This window comes from Mastigoproctus giganteus, chromosome 14 (assembly GCF_048544385.1).
Source record: "Mastigoproctus giganteus isolate SK-2022 chromosome 14, ASM4854438v1, whole genome shotgun sequence".
Classification (NCBI taxonomy): domain Eukaryota; kingdom Metazoa; phylum Arthropoda; class Arachnida; order Uropygi; family Thelyphonidae; genus Mastigoproctus; species Mastigoproctus giganteus.
In genome coordinates, this window is record NC_143588.1 from 88,711,947 (window position 1) to 88,737,771 (window position 25,825).

The following is a 25,825-nucleotide window of genomic DNA, read 5'->3' on the forward strand; positions in this document are numbered from 1 at the left end:
ATTTGGGGAGTACAATGTTACAGAAAGGGTAGACAGGTAGGAAGGGAGGAGGGGTTCTGCTGTTAGTTACATAAATAATAAGGAAGTGCATCTAGTTGGCATGGGTGGACAGTGCAATGTTGAGTCAGTTTGTTGTGACATAAACACTAGGAAGGGGAAAATGAGAGTAGGAGTGTGTTATAGGCTTTAATGACTTGAATAGTTCTTCAGAGAAATAGTGGGCCAGTAAATCAGAATGTCTTGTAATGGGGGATTTTAACTTTCCAGATATTGACATGTGGGTTGGTCATTCGCACACTAGCAAGACTTTTGTAGTTTTATTGAATGATTGTTTTCTGTTACAGCATGTTCAAGAGGCAACCAGAGGGGGTAATACTCTTGATGTGATTATCAGCAGTAATGACTCGTGCATTAGGAATTTGCAGATAAAGGAACCACTAGGTGACAGTGATCACAGTGTACTGATGTGAGATTTACTTAAAGATATAACTCCTATCAAGGATAAAGGGAAGGGTTTTTGTAAATGTGACTACATTGGTCTCAGGCAGTTTCTGAATTCTATGCAGTTCAATCAACTGATCATGTTAAAAACAGTGAATTCTAAATGGGAGTCCCTTTCATACCATCTACGAAATACTGTTCAAGATTTAGGCCTAAATGGATGTCAGATGAACTAATGAGGCTCAATGAAAATAATAAAAATGCAGGGGGTGCATATAAATTAGCAGGTGACACAAAAGCCTATGGCAGATATAAGCTAGTCTGTAATGAAGTCACAAAGGCGGTTAGGCAAGCAAAGGCTGATTACAAGAAATCCTTGGCAAAGGATGCAAAGTAAAACAAAGACTTCTTTACTTATGTAAAACTCTAGAAGTAAGGGAATGAATCGGATTGGTCCACTTGATGTTGGTGGTTCGGCCGTTGATGATCCTGTTCAGATAGCTGACAAACAGAACGAGTATTTTATATCTATATTCACACATGAGGAATTCTGTAAAGAAGGGGAGGACAGAAGTTTACTGAACTAACAGGGAGCAAAATGATTTTGTAATAACCGAGAGCAAAGTGCAGGAGAAATTATTGAAGTTAAACATGAAAAAGGCACCTGGGGCAGATGGAATCTATCCAGTTATATTGAAGGAGGCAGTGAGGGAAGTAAGCAAACCCTTAGCCATAATTATGAGAGCAACCTGATTAGAGTCAGGGGAGGTCCCCATGGACTAGAGATGTGCAAATGTATCCCCAAATTCACAAAGGGGGTTCAAAGGATGATGCAAATAATTATAGACCTGTTTAGCTTCTGTTCTGGGTAAAAGTATTGGATTCAATGGTTAAGGAAGTGATGCAGGATCACCTAGTCGAGACTGCAGAAATAGTTCAGACACAGCACAGGTTTGTTAAGGGGGAAGTCTTGTTTGACCAATTTGATTGGATACTATGACGTAGTCACAAAAGAACTGGATACAAAAAATAATTTTGATATCATATACTTGGATTTCAGGAAAACTTTTGATACTGTTGCATATGGAAAACTGTGCTATACAAATTGGAGCGGTATGGCGTTAATGGCAGGTTGCTGCAATGGATAAAGGGATGGTTGAGTGGGAGATGTCAGAGAGAGAGGTAAAAACTGGACACTGCTCTACGTGGACTAATATTATTAGTGAAGTCCCAGGGTTCGGTGCTGGGCCCTTTGTTGTTATGTGTATTTATTAATGATATTGATGAAGGTATATCTGGCTTAATGTTTAAGTTTGCTGATGATACAAAAGTTGGCAGGGTTGTTAATGATAGTAAAGACAGTGTGCTACTGCAACACGATCTGTAAAAGTTAGGTAGGTGGATTGAGAAGTGGCAACTGAAGTTTAATATTGACAAATGCAAAGTACTGCATATGGGTAGCAGTAACCCAAGAGAAACATACCAACTGTGTGGTACTACACTCTGGGAGGTGGAGAATGAAAAAGACCTGAGGGTAATTGTGCAGTTGGATGTGAAATTCTTTGAGTAGTGCAGATGCACTTCCAGAGCAGGTCACGGAGTTTTGTAAATGATATATAGGAATTTTGCCAACAGAGACAAGGTGATATACCTTTTCATAAGTCAATGGTCAGCCCACACCATGAGTACTGCATTCAGGGGCCCCGAGTGCCAAGCGAGTGAGCAAAGCGAATTTAAAAAGTGAACTTCAAAGCGATTTCTCCAGAATCAGCAGATTACTGAGAACTTAAGTCTTTATTTGCAGAATTATTTCATTTCTGCTCTTCTGAATAAAGAAGCAAGCTCTTCAAAAAAGAAAGGAAAGATACTTTTCTTCTTGTATATTGAACTAATTTATATAACACACTAACCTCTGATCGCTTGGTCACTGGTGGCACTGCTCCTGCCTCCACGTGGCGGGGCCCGTAACCTGGGGGAAAGTTATCCTCCGGGGCCAAAAGGAGCAACCATCGATTTTGACAATTATCCAGCACTTGAGCCTAAACGCTCAACTCATGACCTGATTGAAACCGAACATGACGTATCACAAACCAAAAGACAACGTAGAAATGAGAATCAGCAGGAATTCCCAACATTCCTTATATTCCATTCTCTCTCTCATCCAAGCCTATGAGTGCCCTTTCACCATTTCTAATTCAGAAATGTTTTAGAAAGCGTGGCTGGCTCACCGAAAATGGTGAAAAGACTCAGATCCGGAGATCTACTAATTGAAACAGCGAAATATCAGCATTCTCAGGCTCTACTAAAATTATCAAATTTTGGAGGAATTCCTATACAAGTCACCCCTCATGGTACACTAAATAGTTCTAAAGGAATAATAGCTGAGTGGGACCTGATGAATGTCACTGAAAATGAGATAGTCAAAGAACTAAAAGAGCAAAAAGTCGTCCAGGCAAAACGAATAATGATTAAAAAGGATGGTGAACTTGTTCCAACTAGAAACATTATTCTAACATTCGATACACTTACCTTACCATCATGTGGGAAAGCCGGATACCTAAATTGCCGATTATGTCCGTACATTCCCAACCCAATCAGATGTTTTAAGTGTCAAAACACCCCTCATGGTACACTAAATAGTTCTAAAGGAATAATAGCTGAGTGGGACCTGATGAATGTCACTGAAAATGAGATAGTCAAAGAACTAAAAGAGCAAAAAGTCGTCCAGGCAAAACGAATAATGATTAAAAAGGATGGTGAACTTGTTCCAACTAGAAACATTATTCTAACATTCGATACACTTACCTTACCATCATGTGGGAAAGCCGGATACCTAAATTGCCGATTATGTCCGTACATTCCCAACCCAATCAGATGTTTTAAGTGTCAAAAATTTGGATACTCACAAACAGTATGTCGAGGGGACACTACATGCCCGAATTGCGGCTCCAAAGATAATGCACAAACTGACTGCACTGCAGAAAAGCCACAATGCCCAAATTGCAAAGGTCAGCATCCAGCGTATTCCAAAAATTGCGAACTCTGGAGAGTAGGCAAAAAGATCCAGAAGTACAAAGTCGAACAAAAGGTCACCTATCAGGAAGCTAGGAAGCAAGTTATGCTCAATATGCCAAAAATCACGTATGCTGCAGCAACCAAAAAATACCAGCAACACAAACAGCAGTAACAGTACCACCATCCATTTCAATTGCTGATTGGGCTCGATCAGTGCTATCATCCCCACAGCAGTCACCTACAGAACAATGTAAAGTAACTTCTGCTAGCAATACCCCACTAACAGTCCCCCAACTGCTTCTGATACCCTACAAGAAACTGCAAAATTAAAAGCATTACCCTCAAACAGTTCAGACCAACCGTGCTTAGCAAATATGGATATTGGTTCTGGTACCCAATGCAGAAGATGATATGGAAATTGGACGCCCTACTTTTCCAAAAAAAGAAAAGATGAAACTGGATCGAGGTAAACAGTTAGGATATAAAAAACAGACAGAACCATACACAACTTCTAAAATTAAATAATGCACAACATTATACAATGGAACTGTAGAGGTTTACAAAGCAATATTTTTGATATTTATGAACTAATCAAACAACACAGTCCAGTTATCCTATGCCTACAAGAAACCAATCTAACCCCACAAGTGACTCCAGTGATCAAAAATTATAGTATCTACCAACAGGACAGAAACAATACTAACTCAACAAGAGGAGGCGTAGCCATAATTGTCGACAACAAGGTTCCTACAAAACAGATCCCACTGCAGACCACATTAGAGGCCACATTACGAATTGATCTGAGTGTTATGTTAACCGTAGTCTCACTGTACCTTTCCTCAAACAAAGAATTCACTGTGAAAGAGCTGGAGGAACTTATAAAACAATTTCCATCTCCTTTTATTCTGCTAGGAGATTTCAATGGGCACCACCCTATGTGGGAATCTCCCCAGATAGACAAAAGAGCAAAACTCATTGAAACAGTTGTTGATAACCCGAATCTCATATTATTAAATACTGGTGCTGACACCTATATCCACTTTCCCACCGGAGTATCTACTGCCATAGACTTATCAATATGTTCCCCAAAATTGTTCCCAACCATTCAGTGGTTGGTCTCAAATAACCCACTGAACAGCGACCATTACCCGATTATTTGCAAATTGCAAACAATCAGAGCCTCACATATAATTAGTCCCATAAAATGGAAATTCTCCAAAGCAGATTGAAACAAGTTCACCAATGCAATTTCCTTTGATGATCAAGTTGTTAAAAACCAGCCTATTGATGATGCTACCGACCATATTACTACACAGATAATAACAGCTGCAACCAGTGCCATACCAAAAGTCACAACTGGTCCACATAGATATGCCAATATTTGGTGGAATGGTGATTGCTGTGAAGCTAAAAAAGAACGGAATAAGGCATGGAATCTTTTTCGGAAGGACGCAACAACCGACAATCTAATTAATTTTAAGAAACTCAAAGCCAAGGCACGTTATGTGCAGAAAAAAGCAAAAAATAAAAACTCTTGGATCTGGTTTGCTTCTACCATCACTAAAAATACTGCAAGTAGAAAAATATGGAATAAAATAAAGAAACTAAATGGAAAATACCTCCCAGAACTAATGCCTATTCTAAGCTAAGGAAGGGTAAAGAGTTTTCCTCTTCAGTAGATATTGCAAATGCCCTGGCAGAATGCTTTTCTCAAATATCAGCCACATCAGCATATGAGCCTGCCTTCAAACAGCATAAAGCCAACGCAGAAAAGTATAAACTGAACTTTCATACAACAGCATCTCTCTCATATAACCGACCTTTTACATTACTGGAACTAGAGAGCTTCCTAAACCGATCAGCGAATACTGCACCAGGGCCTGATGGAATATACTACATGATGCTTAAACATCTAAACAATCAAGCTCTGAATTCACTACTGGCATATTTCAACCGGCTATTCTCAGAAGGTTACTTCCCTTGTTCTTGGCACCACTCAATAGTCCTAGCCTTTCCTAAACCTGGATCACACAATGGATCAGATCCACAAAACTATCGGCCAATATGTCTCAGCAGTTGCCTTGGTAAGATAATGGAAAAAATGATTCATGCTCGATTAGTCTAGTTTCTAGAATCTTATTTGGTAATGGACAAGAATCAGTACGGCTTTAGGAAAAATCGGTCAACTCTAGACCTTATGATCAAGGCAGAATCCAACATACGGAATGCTTTTATCCGTAGAGAACATCTCGTCATGGTCTGCCTGGACATTGAAAAAGCCTTTGATGCAACCTGACGCTACAGCATTCTTCAAAATCTTTATGCCACAAGACTCTGGGGCCAGCTACCACTAATCATACAGAGCTTTCTCAAACATTGGAACATCTGTCTAGGAAACATCTCACAAGCTACAGATGTAGTACAACCACCATGGGCAATGTATATACCTCTCTGCGATAACTATTTTCTACAGTGGGGAAAACACTCCCTATCAAACCACAATCTTAGACAGTTACATGCGGACCATGCATTGACCAATGCTCACAGTCTTCAGATATACACAGACGAATCCAAAACTGATATATATCTGTGGTAGCTGCAGTAATCAGTCCTACATCCACTGTTTCTTTACAATTACCATGTGAATGCAGTGTATTTACTGCCAAATTATATGCAATCAAAATGGCTTTAAATCTTCTAAATACCCAGGCCATAATATGCAGACTCTTTAAGTGCAATGAATGCCCTACAGGAAAAACCACAAAATTCCCATCCACTTCTTACACAAATCAGATCACAGTTAGGGCACCTCAATAAAAATAAGCTGACTTTACGTTCTGCTGGATACCCAGCCACGTTGGAATTCCAGGAAACGAATGTGCAGACGAAGCAGCAAAACACCCTGCTTGCTTCGATCCCATCCCAGTTCCTTTTTCTGATTACAAGGCTATCATACGGAGGATATGTACAGAGATGTGGTCTGAAAAGTGGCATAATCAGATATCAAACAAACTTCTTGAAATAAAACAAAACCCACAGCTATGGAGATCTAGTTCCTGATTAACCAGGCACGAAGAGGTCGTACATGCAAGAGCACGAATTGGCCATACGCACCTAACGCATCTTTTTTTACTGCTAGGAGAAGAGCTTCCTCTCTGCTCGCATTGTAGTTCCATTCTTACAGTGAAACATATTATCATTGAATGTGCACATTACGATTCAGCTAGAATTGAATGTTTCAGATCTTTAATCAACTCACAAAAACCCTTACAACTAACAGGTCTGTAATTAATTGTCACCCTTTGATCCCCCTTTGTGAATTGGGAATATATTTGCACATCTTCAGTCCATTGGAACCTCCCCGAGTCCAATGATCTCATAATTATGGCTAATTGATTCCTTACTTCCCTCGCTGCCTCCTTCTGTATAACTGGATAGATTCCATCCATCTCAGGTGCCTTTCTTATGCTTAACTTCAACAATTTCTACTCCACTTTGCCCTTTATTAAAGATTTCACTTTCCACTTTATTAAAGGTAACAAGGAGTTTGTTGGCATAATGAAATTAACCTTGACTAGAAGTTCATTATACAATATGTAGTATTAGTGTTAACTATATAGCACATGAGATAATTTCCAAAAAGTGGATAATTACCTGCACGAGAAATCCCTTCTCATCCCCTTCACTGTTGAATTTTTCCAGGTGCCTCAACCAACTAGAGGAGGCAACCTGTTCCAGTAATGTTAGAGTTCTGTATATAGACTGTTTTTAATATGAAACAGCTGGTTTTGCCACTCGCTAACGAAATTAAGATTTTACAAGCTGTAGATAATAGCTTCTCTTCTAAGACTGACAATGCTAAACAATTCAGCATTCCTAAGAGTACACTTATCACTCTGAACAATCAAAAAAAAAAATTGAAAGTTGGTGCACCAGGTAAGATCAGTGTAAAAGGCAAAGTATCCAGATTTTGAAACAGTACTCTTGGAATGCCTAAGAATAATGCAAGCAAAAAACTTTCTCATAGTTGGAGTCATTGCAAATCTATGACTGAATTGTTTACACATTGGATGAATATTTAAGATTTCAAGTCTCCTGATGGATAGTTCAAGAAATTTGACACTTGTCATGGATGATCTTTCAAAAAAAAAAGTGTAGCTGTCAACAATGAAGCTATGAAGGGATGGAAGCAGAATCATTTAAATTTTTTTTGTTGGCATATAACCAGAATGATATTTTTCAGTGCTGACAAAACTGTACTCTTGTTTCTTGAGTTGCTAATAGATAAAGCACGCAGAGTATAAAGGTGAGAAATTTAGCATTCACATTAGTTCAGGCATGTGATGCAAGAAAGTAAGCTTATACAGCATAAAAAAAAAACCAAAAACAAAACCTTTCCCATTTCACCCATCCAGTTATGCCAGATATTTGTCTAGTTCAGCATTAAATTTATTTAAGCTATCAACTTTCACAACAACAGATGAAAGCCTGTTCCAGCCAGCACTTTCACGATGGTGGGACTGTTAGTAATCCTGGGTATAACCCCCATGCACAAGCACAGTGTGGGTGACCACCCAGGTGTGAACTAACGTAAGCAGGGGTCGAGGTGTGGTGTCCACACCACATTGAGGAAAGTCGCCCTTCTGTGGTGGTAGGTTGTAGATACTAGGTGGTAGATGACTCTCATCAACCGGTGCAATACCACCACTTGCTTATTGGAGGCTTGAAGTGGTGGAACCCAGTTTAGTCTCCAGAGCTAAGTTCTGGTCAACCCTTACCCATCTCTTCCATCATACAGTATGACTGACTTTTGAGGTTATGATGGACATCATGGCAAGATCCAATCTTCCATACATTTTGAGGATATAGCTCTAAAACGGTGTTCACAGGCTGGCCACTGGACCGAACCTATTGGTAATTCTCTAGAAGGCTTCCGGATCAGCTAGTGTATAATCTTGCTACCTCTGCTGTGCTTAGATAGTGACTGGAGGGAGTCCGACTAGTGTGTATGCAGGGGGGGAAGAGGGCATTGTCAAGGCCATGTTATTTCCCAGATCCTTGACATAACGTGGCCTCGACACGTTATGTCAAGAATCTGGGTATATTCTTACCATATGTACACCATATCCAAAAATTCATTACTTCATACAGCATGTCCCCTGCCACTTTTTCTTACTATTGAATACATCATGAATTGTCAAACTAATAGAATAAGCTTATATATGAAAAGATCTAAACCTCCCAAACACTTCTAGTTCATTTCACAAACATACATGGTCTCAATTTTAATCTCAATGATATCCATTTCCACTTGCAGTCTGCCAACACCCCATGTACTTTTTCTGACAGAATCTCAGTTATCAGTTGATTCAACTACTGCTCATCTCAGTTATCAGTTGATTCAACTACTGCTCATTTCAGTTGCCAAATTATTCGCTATATGATTCCTTTTGCCTCAAAGGTGGTACTTGTGCATAAGTCCGTTCTGATATTCCCTGTCAAAGACTTGGTAATTTGCAATCTCCTCTTTTCGATCTTCTCTGGCTTAAAATCTATCTCATTCTGTCAAATTCATCTGTTGTCTCTACTGTTCTCCCAACTCCACTCATCACTTGGAGCTCTTCAACTTCCTCTCTTTGCAACTTGACTTTCTCCAGTCCAACATTCCTAACAGTGGGGTAATTTTCCTTGGTGATTTTAATGTTCACAACTCCAGATGGTTTCTGATTTCTAGTCACACCGACCCAGCTGATTGAGATGCCGAGGCTTTTGCAATTAGTAATGACCTTGCACAGATTGTTTATTTACCTACAAGAATACTGGACAATCCTAATCATACAGCCAACACGCTTGATCTTTTTCTCACAAACAACCCTTCTAAGTAAGAGTATCAAATACACGTGTTTACCGTTCATAAACAGCCGCCATTGTTACGTGAAAATTAATCAGTAAATCTATTAATCTTGTCGAACTTCATTGGCAATTAAATTGTACTTTTAACTATACATATAACCACTTAGGTTACGGAACATAAATAATTAGTAAAAATAAATAATTAATACATAACTTGATACGGAAGTTATATAAAGGGACTTCGTACATAACACTCGTTACTGAAACGCGATACAGCATATCCGGAATTCGATAGCATTAGCTTTGTATAGTATAGTGCATAATATAATATTGTCAATTAATCAGTAGATCTATTAATCTTGTTGAACTTCATTGTCAATTAAATTGTTCTTTTAACTATATATATATATATAACGACTTAGAGTACAAACGTAACAAATAATTAATACATACTTGATACGGAAGTTATATAAAGGGAACTAGTAGATAACACTCGATACTGAAAAATAAATATAGCGTTATAACTGTGTTAAGATACAAGTTTAAGGTTTTAATTTTGTTCTGAAATTGTAATTTTACTGACATTTAAATCGAAATCATGACTCTGACCAGAGCAGCAAAGCAAAAGGCTCAAGCTAATGGGAGTGCTGTGACTCAGTGGAGAACTGAGGGGGCAGTTGCCCTCTGAATCACAGCCTTTTAAGATGCACTGTTTGCTTGATGTTTGCGGAGCAATCGGGTACGGGACATGATACTGCCATGGGGGATGTCTTTGTGTGTGCACGATGCAAGGAGTGCAAGGAAATTAGGCGACAACTCGGCGTTGTTATGGGCCTATATGAGACCTTGAAGGACAGGGTGGATGCCCTCGAAGGAAATAAATTGAGGGGCCCATCAAGCTCTCAGCTGCCCACATCAACGCCAGAGCTTGCACTTGGTCATTTTGCAACACAAAGGCAGTTCCCAAGGCAGAATGCGCTGGTCCCACAGGAACTAGTAGTTGTTGGTGACTCTATTGTCAGGGAAACGGGGAACATGCTTTGTAAAAAGGATAGGTGGAACAGGACCAGGGTATGTCTGCTAGGGGCAAGGGTTGATGACGTTGTAGAGCAGATATCATCTTTTAAGGGCACAAAAGGTGATATAGTTGTACACGTTGGCACTAATGACATTAAGAGTAGGAGACCAGCGGAATTACTTAACAAGTACAGGTCACTGTTGAAAAAAAGCCGTGAAGTAGGGTTAAATTTGAAAGTGTCTGCAATTCTGCCCAGACACGATAGGAGGGAGTATATGATGAGAGCCTTGTCGATCAATTCGGCCCTGGAAAGATTGTGCAAGGCTCAAGGGGTAGAATTTTTTTCAGCTTGGAATGTACTTGTTAACAGGAGAGATTGCTTCTACAGGGATGGGATACACTTAAATAGAAAGGGTGCAAGAATATTTGCTGATGCTATCGAGGCAGTGTTAGGTGGGTCGGAAAACTGCTAGCTTGGGGGGAGACAAAGACTAATGGATTAACAGTAGCCACTGGCAGAGGTGAAAGAGATTCTTGCACTGCTTCTATTGGAATGAGCAGAAGCCTGAAAAACAAGATGCAGGATATTTCAGAGACTGCTGGAAGTCATTGTGATACAAGTAAACACATGGGTTGTGTTAGGGTAGCTAAGAATAGAAACAAGTGCAGGTATACTTGTGTGTACACCAATGCTAGGAGTTTAGTAAATAAATTTGATGAATTTGAGGTATTGCTCAAAACATCAAAGGCAGATATTGTTGGGATATCAGAGACGTGGTGTCACACAGATATAAGGAATGCAGAACTGGAATTTGGGGAGTACAATGTGTATAGAAAGGATAGACAGGACAGGAGGGGAGGAGGGGTTATGCTATTAGTTAAAAAACACATAAAATCCAAGGAAGTGAAGCCAGTCGACATTGATGGACAGGGCAGGGTCGAGTCAGTTTGGTGTGACATAAGCATAGGTAAATCAAAATTGAGAGTAGGAGTGTGCTATAGGCCTAATGACTCTGATGAGTATAATTAGAAACTGTACAGGGAAATAGAATGGGCCAGTAAATCAGAGAGTCTTATAATGGGGGATTTTAATTTCCCAGATATTGACTGGAATTTGTGGGTTGGTCACTCACACACTAGCAGGGCTTTTGTGGATTTATTGGATGATTGTTTTCTACACCAGCATGTTCGGGAGGCAACTAGAGGGAGTAATACTCTTGATCTGATTATCAGTAGTGATTCTTCATGCATTAGGAATCTGCAGATAAAGGAACCACTGGGTGGCAGTGATCACAGTGTGCTGAAGTGGGATTTACTCAAGGAGGTAACTACCATCAGAGGCAAAGGGAAGGGTTTTTGCTTTCGTAAAGGCGACTATGATGGTCTGAGACAGTATTTAAATTCTATACAGTGGGACCAACTGATGATGTTACCAACAGCAAATTCAAAATGGGAAGCATTCAAGGAACTAATCTTGGAAGCTACCAGGCTTTACATACCAACCAAGAAATATTGTTCAAGGTTCAGGCCTAAATGGTTGTCAGATGAACTAATGAGACATATGGCAGAGAAGAAAAATGCATGGGATACATACAAATTAATGGGTGACATGGAAGCCTATGATAGATATGTTGGTCTGTAACCAAGTCACAAAGGAGATTAGGCAGGCAAAGGCAGATTATGAGAAATCCTTGGCAAAGGACGCAAAGAAAAACAGAAAAGAGTTCTTTACCTATTTAAACTCAAGAAGGAAAGGGATGAATCAGATTGGTCCACTGGATGTTGATGGTTCAACAGTTGAGGATCCTGCTCAGGTGGCTAACAATCTAAACGAGTATTTTGCATCTACATTCACACATGAGGAGTTATTCAGGAAGGGGAATGTCGTAGGTGAAGTAAACATTGGCAGTGAGCTAGATTATTTTCTAATAACTGAGAGGAAAGTGGAGGAGAAATTGCTGAGGATAAACATAAAAAAGGCACCAGGGGTGGATGGGATCTATCCAGTTATATTAAAGGAGGCAGCAAAGGAAGTAAGCAAACCCCTAGCCATAATTATGAGAGCTTCTTTGGACTCAGGGGAGGTACCCATGGACTGGAGATGTGCAAATGTAACCCCAATTCACAAAGGAGGATAAAAGGCTGACACAAGTAATTATAGACCTGTTAGTTTAACTTCGGTTCCAGGAAAATTAATGGAGGCACTGGTTAAAGAAGCACTGCAGGATCATCTGGACAAGAATTCAGTTATAGCTCAGACACAGCATGGTTTTGTTAAGGGCAGGTCTTGTCTGACCAATTTGATTGGATACTATGATGTAGTCACAAAAGAACTGGATGCAGGGAATAACTTTGATATTATATATTTGGATCTTAGAAAGGCATTTGATACTGTTGCACATGGAAGACTGCTGCACAAATTGGAGAAGTGTGGCATTGGAGGCAAATTGCTGCTATGGATAAAGGGATGGTTGAGTGGCAGAAGACAGAGAGTGGTAATCAATGGACACTGCTCAACGTGGACTAATGTTATTAGTGGAGTTCCTCAGGGTTCAGTGTTGGGTCCATTGTTGTTTTCTGTATTTATAAATGATATTGATGATGGTGTATCAGGCTTAATGTCCAAGTTTGCAGACGATACCAAGGTTGGCATGGTTGTTAAGGACACTACTGATACTATGCTGCTGCAACAGGATCTGGAAAGGTTGAGCAGATGGGCTGAGAGGTGGCAAATGAAGTTTAACATTGACAAATGTAAAGTACTACATATGGGAAACAGTAACCCCAGATCAATGTATCAACTCTGTGGTACTACGCTGACAGTGGTAGAGAATGAAAAGCACCTGGGGGTAATTGTGCAGGCAGATATGAAGTTCTCTGAGCAGTGCAGACGAGCTGCAAGAGTAGCTCATGGTGTCTTGTCAATGATATACAGGAATTTTTCTAGCAGGGATAAGGATGTGATTATTCCCTTGTATAAGGCATTGGTCAGGCCACACCTTGAGTACTGTATACAGGTCTGGAGGCCTCATTTCAAGAAGGATGTAGAGCTGCTCGAACGAGTACAGAGAAGGGCAACAAGATTAGTGAATGGAACAAAGGGTTGCTCTTACGAAGAAAGGCTTAAGTTTTGCAAATTACAGAGCCTGGAGACTAGGCATCGGCGATGCGATCTGATAGAGGTGTATAAGGCTTTGAATGGCTTGAGCATGCTCAATGCCGATGGGATTCTTCCTCTTGCTCAGAATAATCACCTGAGAGGGCATAAATTCAAATTGAGGAAGAACGGATGTCGGATAGATGTGCGGAAATTTGCCTTTAGCCAGCGGGCAGTTGGTTTGTGGAATAGACTCCCATCGCTTGTTGTTGAAGTTGATAGCCTAAATAAATTTAAGGCTCAGCTGGACAGGTATTTCGAACGAACGGAGGGGTGAAATGGGAGTAGTGGTTGTTTTTTTTTTTTTTTTTTTTGGCTGATGCTGAATAAGCTTGCTTTCTTGCATCATATGCCTCTACTAATGCTAATGCTAAAGTACATGGTGGAAGTGAGTGGTCCTTTAGGCACCTCAGATTACGACTTGGTGATCGTCTCTTCTCTAATGGAGCCTTTATTTCGTGGCTATTCCCAACCTCGTGTTGTTTTTTGTTCGGCATTACAAGAATACAAAATGAGATGACATGCGAGATTTCTTTTCATAATTTTCTTGGTTGGAATTCTGATGCTAACATTTGCTCAGATCGTGTCAGTGAAATTATTCTTGTAGAAATAGAATCCTTTATCCCACAATCCAATTTAAAATCTCATCCTTTATCTAAACCTTAGTTTTCCAATAAATGTGCTAAGGCCGTTCAGGAGAAGAATGTTGCATATCGTAATTCGCTTGTTTCCAGTTCTTCAGTTTCATTTTCTGCCTACACCAAAGCTTGCAACAAGTATAAAGCAGTTATTAATCGGTCCAAACTAGATTTTGAACAGGCTAAGAGTAGAAAACTTGTTTCTTGTCCTAATGGTACCGAGCATTCCGGTCTCTTGCCAAAGCTATTGGCCGCAACTTTTGCCCACCTCTGTCCAAACCAGATGGTTCTGTTGTCACTTCGGCCAAGGATAAAGCTGACCTACTAGCATACCATTTTACTTCCAACTCTTGTATTAATCTTGGTTAAACACCTCCCACCATTCCCAACGCGCTCCATTTAATGTCTCCCGTGGTCTTCTGTCAAAAGGATTTTGAAGAATCTTTACACTAAGAAAGCTTAAGGTCCTGATGGTATTTATCCACTTGTACGCAAAACCTGTGCTGCTGAACTTACTCCTGTTCTTTGCTGCCTTTTTTCACTTTCTTATTCCAAAGGTTTTTTCCTTCTGCTTAGAAATTTGCTCATATCCAGCCAGTTCCTGAAAAGGGTGACAAATCCCTCTCATCCAGTTATTGTCCCATTGCAATTACTTCTACTCTTTCTAAAGTAATGGAGAAACCAATCAACTGCAACTCTTAAACTGTCTAGAAACCTTCCGTCTATTCAACAATCAGCAGTATGGATGATTTTTCTGTCAGTGTCGATCCACTGGTGATATTCTGACTTATGTTACCCGTTTAGGGACAAATTCAATGGAAAGTTTGGTGAAACACAAGCAGTTGCTCTAGACATCTCAAAGGCTTTCGTTCGTGTTTTGCATAAAGGTCTTCTAAACAAGTGTCCATCTTATGGTTTGCCAACTGTTTTTTGTAATTGGTTTTCTCTCTGATCGCTCACTGAGGGTGTTGGTAGATAGCTCTCTGTCTTAACTTCTTCAGTAATGCTGGTGTTCCCCAAGGTTCAGTTCTTTCCCCCACTCTTTTCCTCTTCTATATTAATGGCCTTCTTCCATTGACTGGAAATCCTATTCATAATTTTGCCGATGATAGCACATTGCATTCCACTTTCCATTTTGAGAAACCTTGCCCTGCTCGATCAGCTTTGGTTGCCCTGATTGATCTGAATATCCACTACAATTCCTTAAATGCTGATCTCCAAGTAATTCTCTAGTGGGGCAAAGACAACTTAGTTGATTTCAATCCTTCTAAAACTGTCTTGTCTTATATCTTGCAAAAAGGATTCTTCTACTCCTATGCTTATCTTTGGTGACACTCTGATTTCTAGGCAAGATGATATATCTCTTTTGGGGATTACCCTGACTTCTAATCTCTCTTGGCACAAGCACATTACAAATATTGCTTCCTCTGCATCTAAAAAAACTTTTTCTCTTTCGCTCCTGGTGTTACTTCTCTTCCAAACAGCTGTTCATTCTGTACAAATCGCAAATCTGCCCTACCATGGAATATTGTTCCCACATCTGGGGCGGTTTTACCAAAACCTCTCTCAGGCTTCTAAATTCCATTCAGAAGAAGGAAGTTAGGTTAATAAATGACTCATCTCTAATAGTGTCTCTCCACTCGCTGTCTCATATATGTACTGTTTCTGCTGTGTGCCTTTTCTACAGATACTTCCATGGGCACTGTCTTTTGAATTGGCTGAACTGAACTATTACTTCAGTCTTGTCTAGATGCTCCTGCAGTTCTCCTTTAATCAGTGACTCCATTATTTTCCCCAGAACAGAAGTTAAACTAACAGGTCTATAATTATTTTTGTCACCCTTTGAACTGCCTTTGTGAATTTGGGGATACATTTGCACATCTCCAGTCCATGGGGACTTCCCCTGAATTTAAGATTGCTCTCATAATTATGGCTAAGGGTTTGCTCACTTTCCTCGCTGCCTCCTTCAGTATAACTGAATAGATTCAATTCACCCCAGGTGCCTTTTTTATGTTTAACTTCAACAATTTCTCCTCCACTTTGCTCTCCGTTAATACAAAATCATTTAGATCCCTGTTAGAGTTTAGTAAACTTCTCTCGTCCCCTTCCTTACAGAATTCCACATGTGTGAATGTAGACAAAATATTCATTGTTTGTCAGCTATCTGAGTAGGATCATGAACATTCGAACTATCGATATCAATTGGAACTGTCTGATTTTCCCCTTCCTTCTAGAGTTTATATAAATAAAGAAGTCTTTGTTGTCTTTCTTTGCATACTTTACCAGGGATCTCTTGTAATCAGTGTTTGCTTGCCTAACCTCTTTTGTTGCTTGATTACAGACTAGCTTATATCTACCATAGGTTTCTGTGTCGCCTGATAATTTATATGCCGCCCTAATTTTTCTTATTTTCCATGAGCCTCATTAGTTCATCTGACATCCATTGAAGACTTCCAATTTAGAATTTACTGTTGTTAATGACATCAGTTGATTCCACTGTATAGAATTTAAAAACTGTCTGAGACCACTGTAGTCGCCTTTACAAAAGCAAAAACCCTTCCCTTTACCCTCGTTGGTAGTTACCGCTGAGTAAATCCCACATCAGCACACTGTGATCACTGTCACATAGTGTTTCCTTTTTCTGCAAATTCTTAATGCATGAATAATCACTGCTGATAATCAGATCAAGAGTATTACCCTCTCTGGTTGCCTCTTGAAATTCTGCAGCAGAAAACAGTCATCCAATAAATTCACAGAAGTCTAGCTAGTGTTCGAATGACTAATTCACAAGTTCAAGTCAATATCTGGAAAGTTAAACCCCCATTTTCAGACATTCTAATTTACTGGCTCACTCTTTCTCTGCACAATTGTTTGTTGTACTCAGTCATTAGGCCTATAACACACTCCTACTCTCATTTTCCCTTTCCTTATATCACATTAAACTGCTTATATCATCCCAAACTGACTCAACATTGCACTTTCCACAATGTCAACTGGATGCACTTCTTTAGATTTTGTTTTTCTGAAGTAACAGCATAACTCCTCCTCCCTTCTTATCCTTTCTGTACACATTGTATTCCCAAAATTCCTATTTTGGACTGCTTATATCTGTGTGACGCCATGTCTCTGATATCTTAACAATATCTGCCTTTTATGTCTTGACCAGCACCTCAAATTCATCAAATTTATTTACTGTACTTCTCGCATTGGTGTATATGCAAGTATATATGCACCTGTTCTTACTCTTAGTTACCCTAACACAGCCCATGTATTTACTTATTCCATGATGATGACTCTCAGCATCTTTCAAGGCTGCTGCTCATTCTAATAGAAGTCGTGCCAGAATCACTTCAACTCTGCCTGTGGCTACTGTTCCCCCCAAGCTAGCAGTTTTTCGACCCACCTAACACTGCCTCGATAGCATCAGCAAATATTTAGTAGTAGAAAAATGGCCAAACAACTGAATACCATTCATCTAGCAAAACAAGTCTGTCACAAATGAGCTTCATCTCGTAGTCATTGGGAAAGTCTAGATGCTCTGTTTTAAATCCTGCAGACTGTGCATTGAGAAAAGTGAAAGGTTTGGATGTCATCAAAAATTTATGAAGACTGGATCAGAGAACTTAGATTGCAAGATGAGTGTATTGAATAGAAAAATTCTGCCTTTTGTAGATAACTGCACCCCTCGTTGCCATTAAATGGCCTCACGAAATCATTGTTGAGTACCTGCCACCAAATATGACATCAATGTTTCAACTACTTTCTCAAGATATAATCCAGTGCTTTTAGAAAAACTTATTAATCCTGTTAAATGAAGTTTATGCTCTGTCTTGAAAGCACAAAACACAATATGAAATGGACTTGCTGTAGGCAATTTATTTATGTGCGTTCTGCCTGGAATTTTGTGTTGAAAAACTGATTGGCAACTGCTTTGCACATACTGGATTTTTGTTGTCTTGAATTATACAGTGAATGAATCTTCCTGTGTGTTAATCACAAAGAACATTCCAATTATAGTGAATAAATTTGTCACCGACCACCTAAGACTGCTAAAGTGGATCCAGACATTGCTTTTTTCAGGCTATGCACGAATGAAGAGAATTTAACTCATTGCAGATATAATGGAACCTGAAATCTTTAGTGAAAAGAGGAACCTGTTATGCTTAAGCAAGAAGTTTTGTTCAAGGACACTGTTTTTGTTATTCTCCTGGAGGGGGGTTGCTGTGAAGAGCTTTAACATGTGTGTGTGTGTGTGTGTGTGTGTGTGTGTGTGTGTGTGTGTGTGTGTGTATATATGTGTGTAAATACATACATATTTCAGTTGACCCACACTGTGTATGTGTATTTGTTAAAAGTCACAGGTCTACTTGCATATTTTTCAGTTTATTTGTCGTCTGGACCCTTTTTCTCATATTTGGGCAGAAAATTTTTGCATTATTGGTTGCTTTTTTTTAAAACAGCTTGTTTAAATTTCATTGGTGTGCTTCTGAAATGAATGTAAATCAGCTTTATTTAAAAAAAAAAAAAAAAAACAGCAGTTGTAGTTGAGCAGAAGCAACACAAGCTACATTCTACAGCTAAACACACTCACATGTGTACGATGTGGTGATTCCTACTTGCTAGTTATTGAAATAATAAAATGTAAGACTGTATTGTCTGACATCTTCAAGAAACAAGTTCTTTAAAAAGCAAAATATTGTTTTTGAATATAGCATATAACAATGGGTTAATTAATTGCTTTTTTTTCTTCTTTTTTTTTTAAATTTCAGTATCTGCAACAGCCTTTTATAAATCTCAACCTGTGATTGAATTTATGTGTGAAGTTCTTGACATTAGAGATATCAGTGAGCAAAAGAAACCTTTAACAGACTCTCAGCGTGTAAAATTTACAAAAGAAATTAAAGGCTTAAAAATAGAAATAACACATTGTGGAACTATGCGAAGAAAATACAGAGTATGTAATGTCACCAGACGTCCATCACAACTTCAGTCGTAAGTAATTTAACTAGTATTTATAAAAAATTTTTATAGAAAACAAAGTACCAACTAAATTTTTTTTAAAATTAGTATGTAATTTTTTTAAATTTACAAACTACATTTTATTGCATAAGTCTTAATGGAGATTTATATAAATTAGGAATCACTCAAGGCTTTGGACAATTTCTAATTTATATGAATTTTGTTTTGATCACACAGTAAATTAATCCACTCATACTGAGCATAGTGTTGAATGCCTATCCTCTGTTTCCATTTAACTCTAATCCTAACGTATGTTTAAATTTGTCACAATTTCTAAAACATAGAGGATTTGAGCTACAATGATGGCCTCTGTAGCCGTGGGCAGGAGCGGGAGTGCAGTAGCACACGCTCTTTGAGTAGACCAGGGTTCAAGCCCCTGACTGCTGAATACGGTCAATCTGCTAACCTGCACTGGACCAGCGTGGCAGATTATGGTCCATTTCCCTCAGCACGAATTGTTGATGAGGCTTCCATCCTGCAGTGGGTTGATAATGGCTGCACTTTACTTTTTTTACTTTAACTTCCAGTAAATTAAGAAGTAGTATAGTAATAATGGCATGTGATGCAAGAAAGGAAGCGTATGAACTTATGCAGCATCAGCCAAAAAAATATATATATTTTTTTTACACAACCATTCCCTCTAAATGTTTGTCCAGTTCCTCCTTAAATTTATTTAAACTATCAACTTCCACAACGACAGATGGAAGTTTGTTCCAGCAATTAACCACCTGCTGGCTAAAGGCAAATTTCCGCACATCTGTTCTACATCTGTCTTTCCTCAATTTGAATTGTTGCACCTTTAGGTTTGTAATCTGAACATGTGGAGAATTCAGCTTGCTCAACCCATTCAAGGCCTTATACACCTTAATCAGATCACCATGCAGGTGCCTAGTCTCCATCCATTGCAGTTTGCAGAACTTAAGCCTCTCTTGGTAAGAGGATCCCTTCACCAATTTTGTTGCCCTTCTCTGTACATGCTCAAGCAAATCTACATTCTTCCTAAAATGAGGCCTCCAGACCTCGACACATTACTCAAGGTGTGGTCTGACCATTGCTTTGTAAAGAGGGACAATCACCTCCTTTTCCCTGCTAGCAAAATTCCTGTATATCATTGACAAAACCCCATGACCTGTCCTGGCAGCCTGTCTGCATTGCTCAGAAAACTTCATATCTGACTGCACAATTACTCCCAGGTCTTTTTCATTTTCTACCACCTTAATTGTAGTACCACGCAGTTGGTACGTTTCTTTGGTGTTACTTCTACCCATATGCAGTACTTTGCATTTGTCAATGTTAAACTTCAGCTGCCACTTCTTAGCCCATCTGCCCAAATTATTTAGATCCTGTTGCAGTAGCACACTGCCATTAACAACCCTGCCAACCTTTGTGTCATCTGCAAACTTCGACACTAAGCCTGATATACCTTCATAAATATCATTGATAAATATACAAAAAAAAAACAGAGGACCCAACACGAACCCTGTGGGACTCCGCTAATAACATTAGTCCACGAAGAGCAGCACCCATTAATTACCACCCTCTAGCTTCTCCCACTCAAGCATCCTTTTATCCATTGTAGCAACTTACCCTTAATGCCATTCTGCTCTAATTTGTAAAATAGTCTTCCATGCGCAACAGCGTCAAAAGCTTTCCTGAAATCCAAATATATGATATCAAAATTATTTTTTGCATCTAGTTCCTTTGTAACCACATCATAATATCCTATCAAATTTGTCAGACAAGACTTTCCCTTAAGAAACCCATGCTGTGTCTGAATTATTGCTGCAATCTTGGCTAGATGATCCTGCAATGCATCTTTAACCAGTGACTCCATTATTTTACCCGGAACAGAAGTTAAACTAACTGGTCTGTAATTACTCGTGTCACCCTTCGATCCCCCTTTGTGAATTGGGGATCCATTTGCACATTTCCAGTCCGTGGGTACCTCCCCTGAGTCCAAGGATGCTCTCATAGTTATGGCTAAAGGTTTGCTTAGTTGCTTTGCCGCCTCCTTTAATATAACTGGATAGATCCCATCCACCCCTGGTGCTTTTCTTACGTTTAACTTCAACAATTTCTCCTCCACTTTGCTCTCAGTTGTTACAAAATCATTAAGTATCCTGCTACAATTTGATAACCTTCTGCCGTGTTATTGGACTTGCTCAACCCTTGGCTTTCATACATTTCATTTATGATGGAAAATTGTTGAACAGTATTTGTGCTGCTGCAAAGAAATCATGCTTATTGCAAGCGGAAAGAATTTTTAGGTTTTAAATGAGTGAAAGCCGAAGATGAATTTGCCAAACTCCAGATTATGCTGCATCTCTGGGTACTTTGAAGAAAGAGGAAGACAGCAGTGATTGTGACAGGTGAAGGCACTTCTCACTCACTGCTTTCCCCACCTCCTTTGTACCTGCATGTTACAGGCAGATGTCATGTGACATATGATTATAGCGGTAAATGCAAAATCATCATTTGCTTAGTTTCATCGTTGTTGTTTTCTCATGTTGTTTTGTGCTTGGTTATTGTGCTGGTATCATGCCGGTATCGTCCCCCCCCCACATGGCCATGTGTTACCGTCACTTGTTCTTTTCCTCCTTTTTTATTTCTATTTGCTTTTTTTTTTTTTTTTTATTTATTTATTTTTTTTTCCTTGATCAATGCCAATGGAGCAAGGAACAGCAAAAATATTGTATGTTTTGGAAAATAGTCCAGCCGGCATGCCAGGACTGATGAGGTGAGTTTTCTTTCTATTCCACTATTTTTTTTTGACGATTTGATTGTTTTCCTGGTTGTTGTATCAGTTGTTAGTGTAAAATTGTTTTCCAAAATCTGAGGTCTGGGGGCAGCAGCCCCCCAGAAAAATGAGGAAGGAAAAAAAAATTTTTTTTGTACATGTGCATGAGCAGTTATCATTAGTCATGCACGGTCATTATAAGCAGGGGGTTTGGGGTGGCAGACCCCAAAATTTAATAAAAAATAAGCATTTCTTTAGACATTTTCTGCATTTACAAAGAGCAATTTCATTGTTAATGCATGTGCAATTGTCTGTAATGTAAGGGTGAGAAGAATCACTGGTTGCACGTGGTGTGAATTTTTATTATTTGTTTTTTAAAAATTTGCCGTTACTTTTTCTTCATTTTCAGCTCTGACATATGTCACATGACATCCACCTCTAATGTGCAATCCAAGAGAAGAGGGGAATGCTGTGAGTGGGTGGAGTCGCAAATCATTAATCACTGCTTTCTCCTTCTCCTTGCTGCCTTTTTGGAAAGTTCACCGTAAAATGAAGTTTTACCAATGAATTTATGTTGGGAGATGGTTTCCTTTTATGACAGAGGCTACAAAAGGTTTTATTTCCTTGGCAAAAAACAAAATGAGAAAAATACCATGCATTGCTTTCTATACCAAGAAGTATTGGTTGCAAAAACTATTGGTGAAGACTAATGAAAGTTTTAGAAAGGGATGGTAAACTTTATTAAAAGCAGGCCTCTTAAATTGTGTGTATTTCTGTGTATATGTGAAGATATTGGTACCCAACTTCTCCATACCGTGGTATGCTGTTTATTGAGGGGAGAGTGTTAAGTCATGTTTATGAGCTCAAGGCTTCAATGTTGGAGTTATTTGAGTGTGAAAATAAAGCAAAGTTTATAAGTCTTCTTAAAATGAACTGTGGTGCACAAAATTAGTTTTTCTATCTGATATGTTTAAACTCATGAACAAAACATTGCTGTATGCAAGGAAAGGGTGGGAGCATTTTGACTATAACAGACAAAATTTCAGCACTGAGAGGAAAGTTGAACAGGACAATTATGAAATGTTACCGAAAACTATTTGAAGGAAGAAATAGCAGATTTCATTTCTGCATACCTAACATTACTAAGAGATTACTGAGAGAACATGAATGAATAAGGGATCATTTTGTTGCATCAAATGTTAGTGAGCTTTCCCTGGCATAAGAAGAGGAATTTGTAGAGCTAAAAAAAAAAATAATTGCAAAAAAATTCACTACAAGATTTTCCTAATTTGGCTAAATGAGTACTCGTGGCTTTGTTGCCATTTTCAATCACCTTATTCTTGTGAAGCTGGCTTTTCTGTGATGACCAATATAAAAACAGTGAAACACAGAAGTTTAAAAATGTTAAGTGAGGAAATGCAAGTGAACTTGCCCCACATGACCACCATTTGTCCTAACATAAAATAAATTTGCAAGACCTACCAAGTACATGTGAACCACTAAACTTAAAATATTTTTATTAAGGATTTGCTTGTAAATGTATTTTTTCCATTCCCTTTTAAAGTATATGTAAATACTATAATTATATTGCAAATTTATTTAATTTTTGTGGTGGGGTGTCGCACAGAACTTTGAACATCCTTGGGGTGTGACCGTGGAAAAACTTCGGAAAGGGTGCAGCTTGAAGAAGGCGTTAAGTTTTAGATGAGTGATTTTTTTTTTTTTTTTTTTTTTTTTATATACACTACTTCAGAATACCTGTCTTTTTGTGAGTTCCTGTATTTGGTGATAAGCAACATTCTGGAGTCTGAAGAAAATGAAAAATAATAAAAAATGAAAAAGACCTGGGAGTAATTGTGCAGTCAGATATGAAGTTTTCTGAGCAATGTAGACATGCTGCAAGAGCAGGTCATGGGGTTTTGTCAATGATATACAGGAATTTTGCGAGCAGGGAAAAGGTAGTGATTATCCCTTTCTATAAGGCAATGGTCAGGCCCCGCCTTGAGTACTGCATACAGGTCTGGAGGCCTCATTTTAGGAAGGATGTAGATTTACTTGAGCATGTACAGAGAAGGGCAACAAGATTGGTGAGGGGAATGAAGGGATCCTTTTACCAAGAGAGACTTATGTTCTGCAAATTGCAGTGGCTGGAGACTAGGCACCTGCGAGGTAATCTGATTGAGGTGTATAAGGCCTTGAATGGGTTGAGCATGCTGAATTCTGATGGGATCCTTCCACTTGTTAAGATTACGAACCTAAGGGGGCATAAATTCAAATTGAGGAAAGACAGTTGTAGAATAGATGTGTGCAATTTTGCCTTTAGCCAGCGGGTGGTTCCAACTTCCCTCTGTCATTGTGGAAGTTGATAGCTTAAATAAATTCAAGGAGGAACTGGACAAAAATTTAGAGGGAATGGTGGTGTGAATTTTTTTTTTTTTTTTTTTTGGCTTATGCTATTTAAGCTTATGAAGTTTATGACCATATTCAACATTTCTCTGACCTTTGACAGCTTTGCCTTGAAAGTGGTACTGTTAATTTGAAAATTTTACACCTCACTCACCAAAGCAGAATTTCTCATCTGATGCTTTTGTATTCCAGACATTTTCCCCTATGTCATATGAATTTCAGCTTGTTTGCAGTTTCCTCATAATGGCAGGAGTTGGATATTGAGTTTGGTATAGTTTTTACTTCAGAAGTCATGAAAGAGAACAAATTCTCTGATTATCTGTTACTGTATTGATAAATGAAAGCCAAACAAACCTGATTATCTATGAGTTAAAATAATTTAACTGATAGTCATCAGACTGAGGTAGTGACATCACTGAATATAAAGCCTGTTTTGGTGGATGTTGTCCATTTGTTTCCAAAATCTATTAAATTGAGGTCTTGCACTTTTGTAGAATATAAGAAAAAAAAAAATGGTAAGGTGAATTTCAGTAACAAACTGATTCATATTATAATGTTTAACTATGTTTCACTGAGTGAAAATGTCTGTTCATGTAATAAAATTAGAGTTATGCATTCTTTTGTTCTGATTTCTTTTTTTCACATTTATAATTTTTATTTTTGTAATGTTAGATGTATTTAAAAATATTGTTTATAAATGAATTGCCATTTCATTAGAAGTGAATAAACATGACAACCTAATTTATTTTAGGTTTCCACTACAATTGGAAAATGGACAGACTGTAGAGTGTACAGTAGCTAAATACTTTTTAGACAAGTACAAGATGAAATTAAGGTAAATATTTCAATTAATAATTATTTATCTATTTTATTAGACACCCATAGTTCATTTTTAAAGAACTCTCTTTTGTCAATCTTCCCTCTGCTTTAACTACATTGGCATTATGCTAATATAGCATAGATTTATTTATGCTAATGTCAGCAACTATTTGTATGTATGGACTGGCAAGATTAATTATTCAGCTTTCAGTTAGCATTAAACATATCTTTTAACAGTTTATTTAAATTTAGTTTGGGAAGAGGATATCTTTCTGGATTGGTCAGTAGCACTGTCTAGAATTGTTACTTTTCAACAGTTTGTGTATTTAAAGCAGAAATGCAAAAACAATTAAGGCACCCAACACAGACTTTTATCTTTTTATCTAAATCCTACCATCCACATTGGTTAATATAATTAATTATTTAACTAAATACTTTTTTTTAATATTTCAAGGTTCCAGTTTCTTTGCTTTGTACCATCTGAAGTGGTGGTGGTGATGAATATTGTTTGTAGAGTGTTGGGTATAAAAAAAAAATGCTAATTATAGTAATTAATATTTATGAAATCTTCAGAATATGTCAGTTTTTTTTTTTTTTTTTTTAAAACTAGTCGAACATATTCCAAAAGACAGTCAAGCTGTGAGTGTTGCTTTCTGCATTGTTTTTCTTTGTGCTGTGCTTTTACTGCTTAACATCCTACACACGAAGATGCTTGTGATCAC

The 25,825-nt window shown here is 38.4% G+C and overlaps 1 protein-coding gene across 1 annotated transcript in view; it reads left to right on the forward strand.

The window, feature by feature from the left end:
• The window catches only part of LOC150075329 (protein argonaute-2-like), a 384,361-nt gene that overhangs the window by 152,123 nt on the left and 206,413 nt on the right, over positions 1-25,825 (forward strand). Inside the window, exons 6-7 of the mRNA XM_090388732.1 lie at positions 18,892-19,114; positions 25,036-25,119. Coding sequence (XP_090244858.1) covers positions 18,892-19,114; positions 25,036-25,119 — 307 coding nt within the window. The remainder of the gene's footprint in view (positions 1-18,891; positions 19,115-25,035; positions 25,120-25,825) is intronic.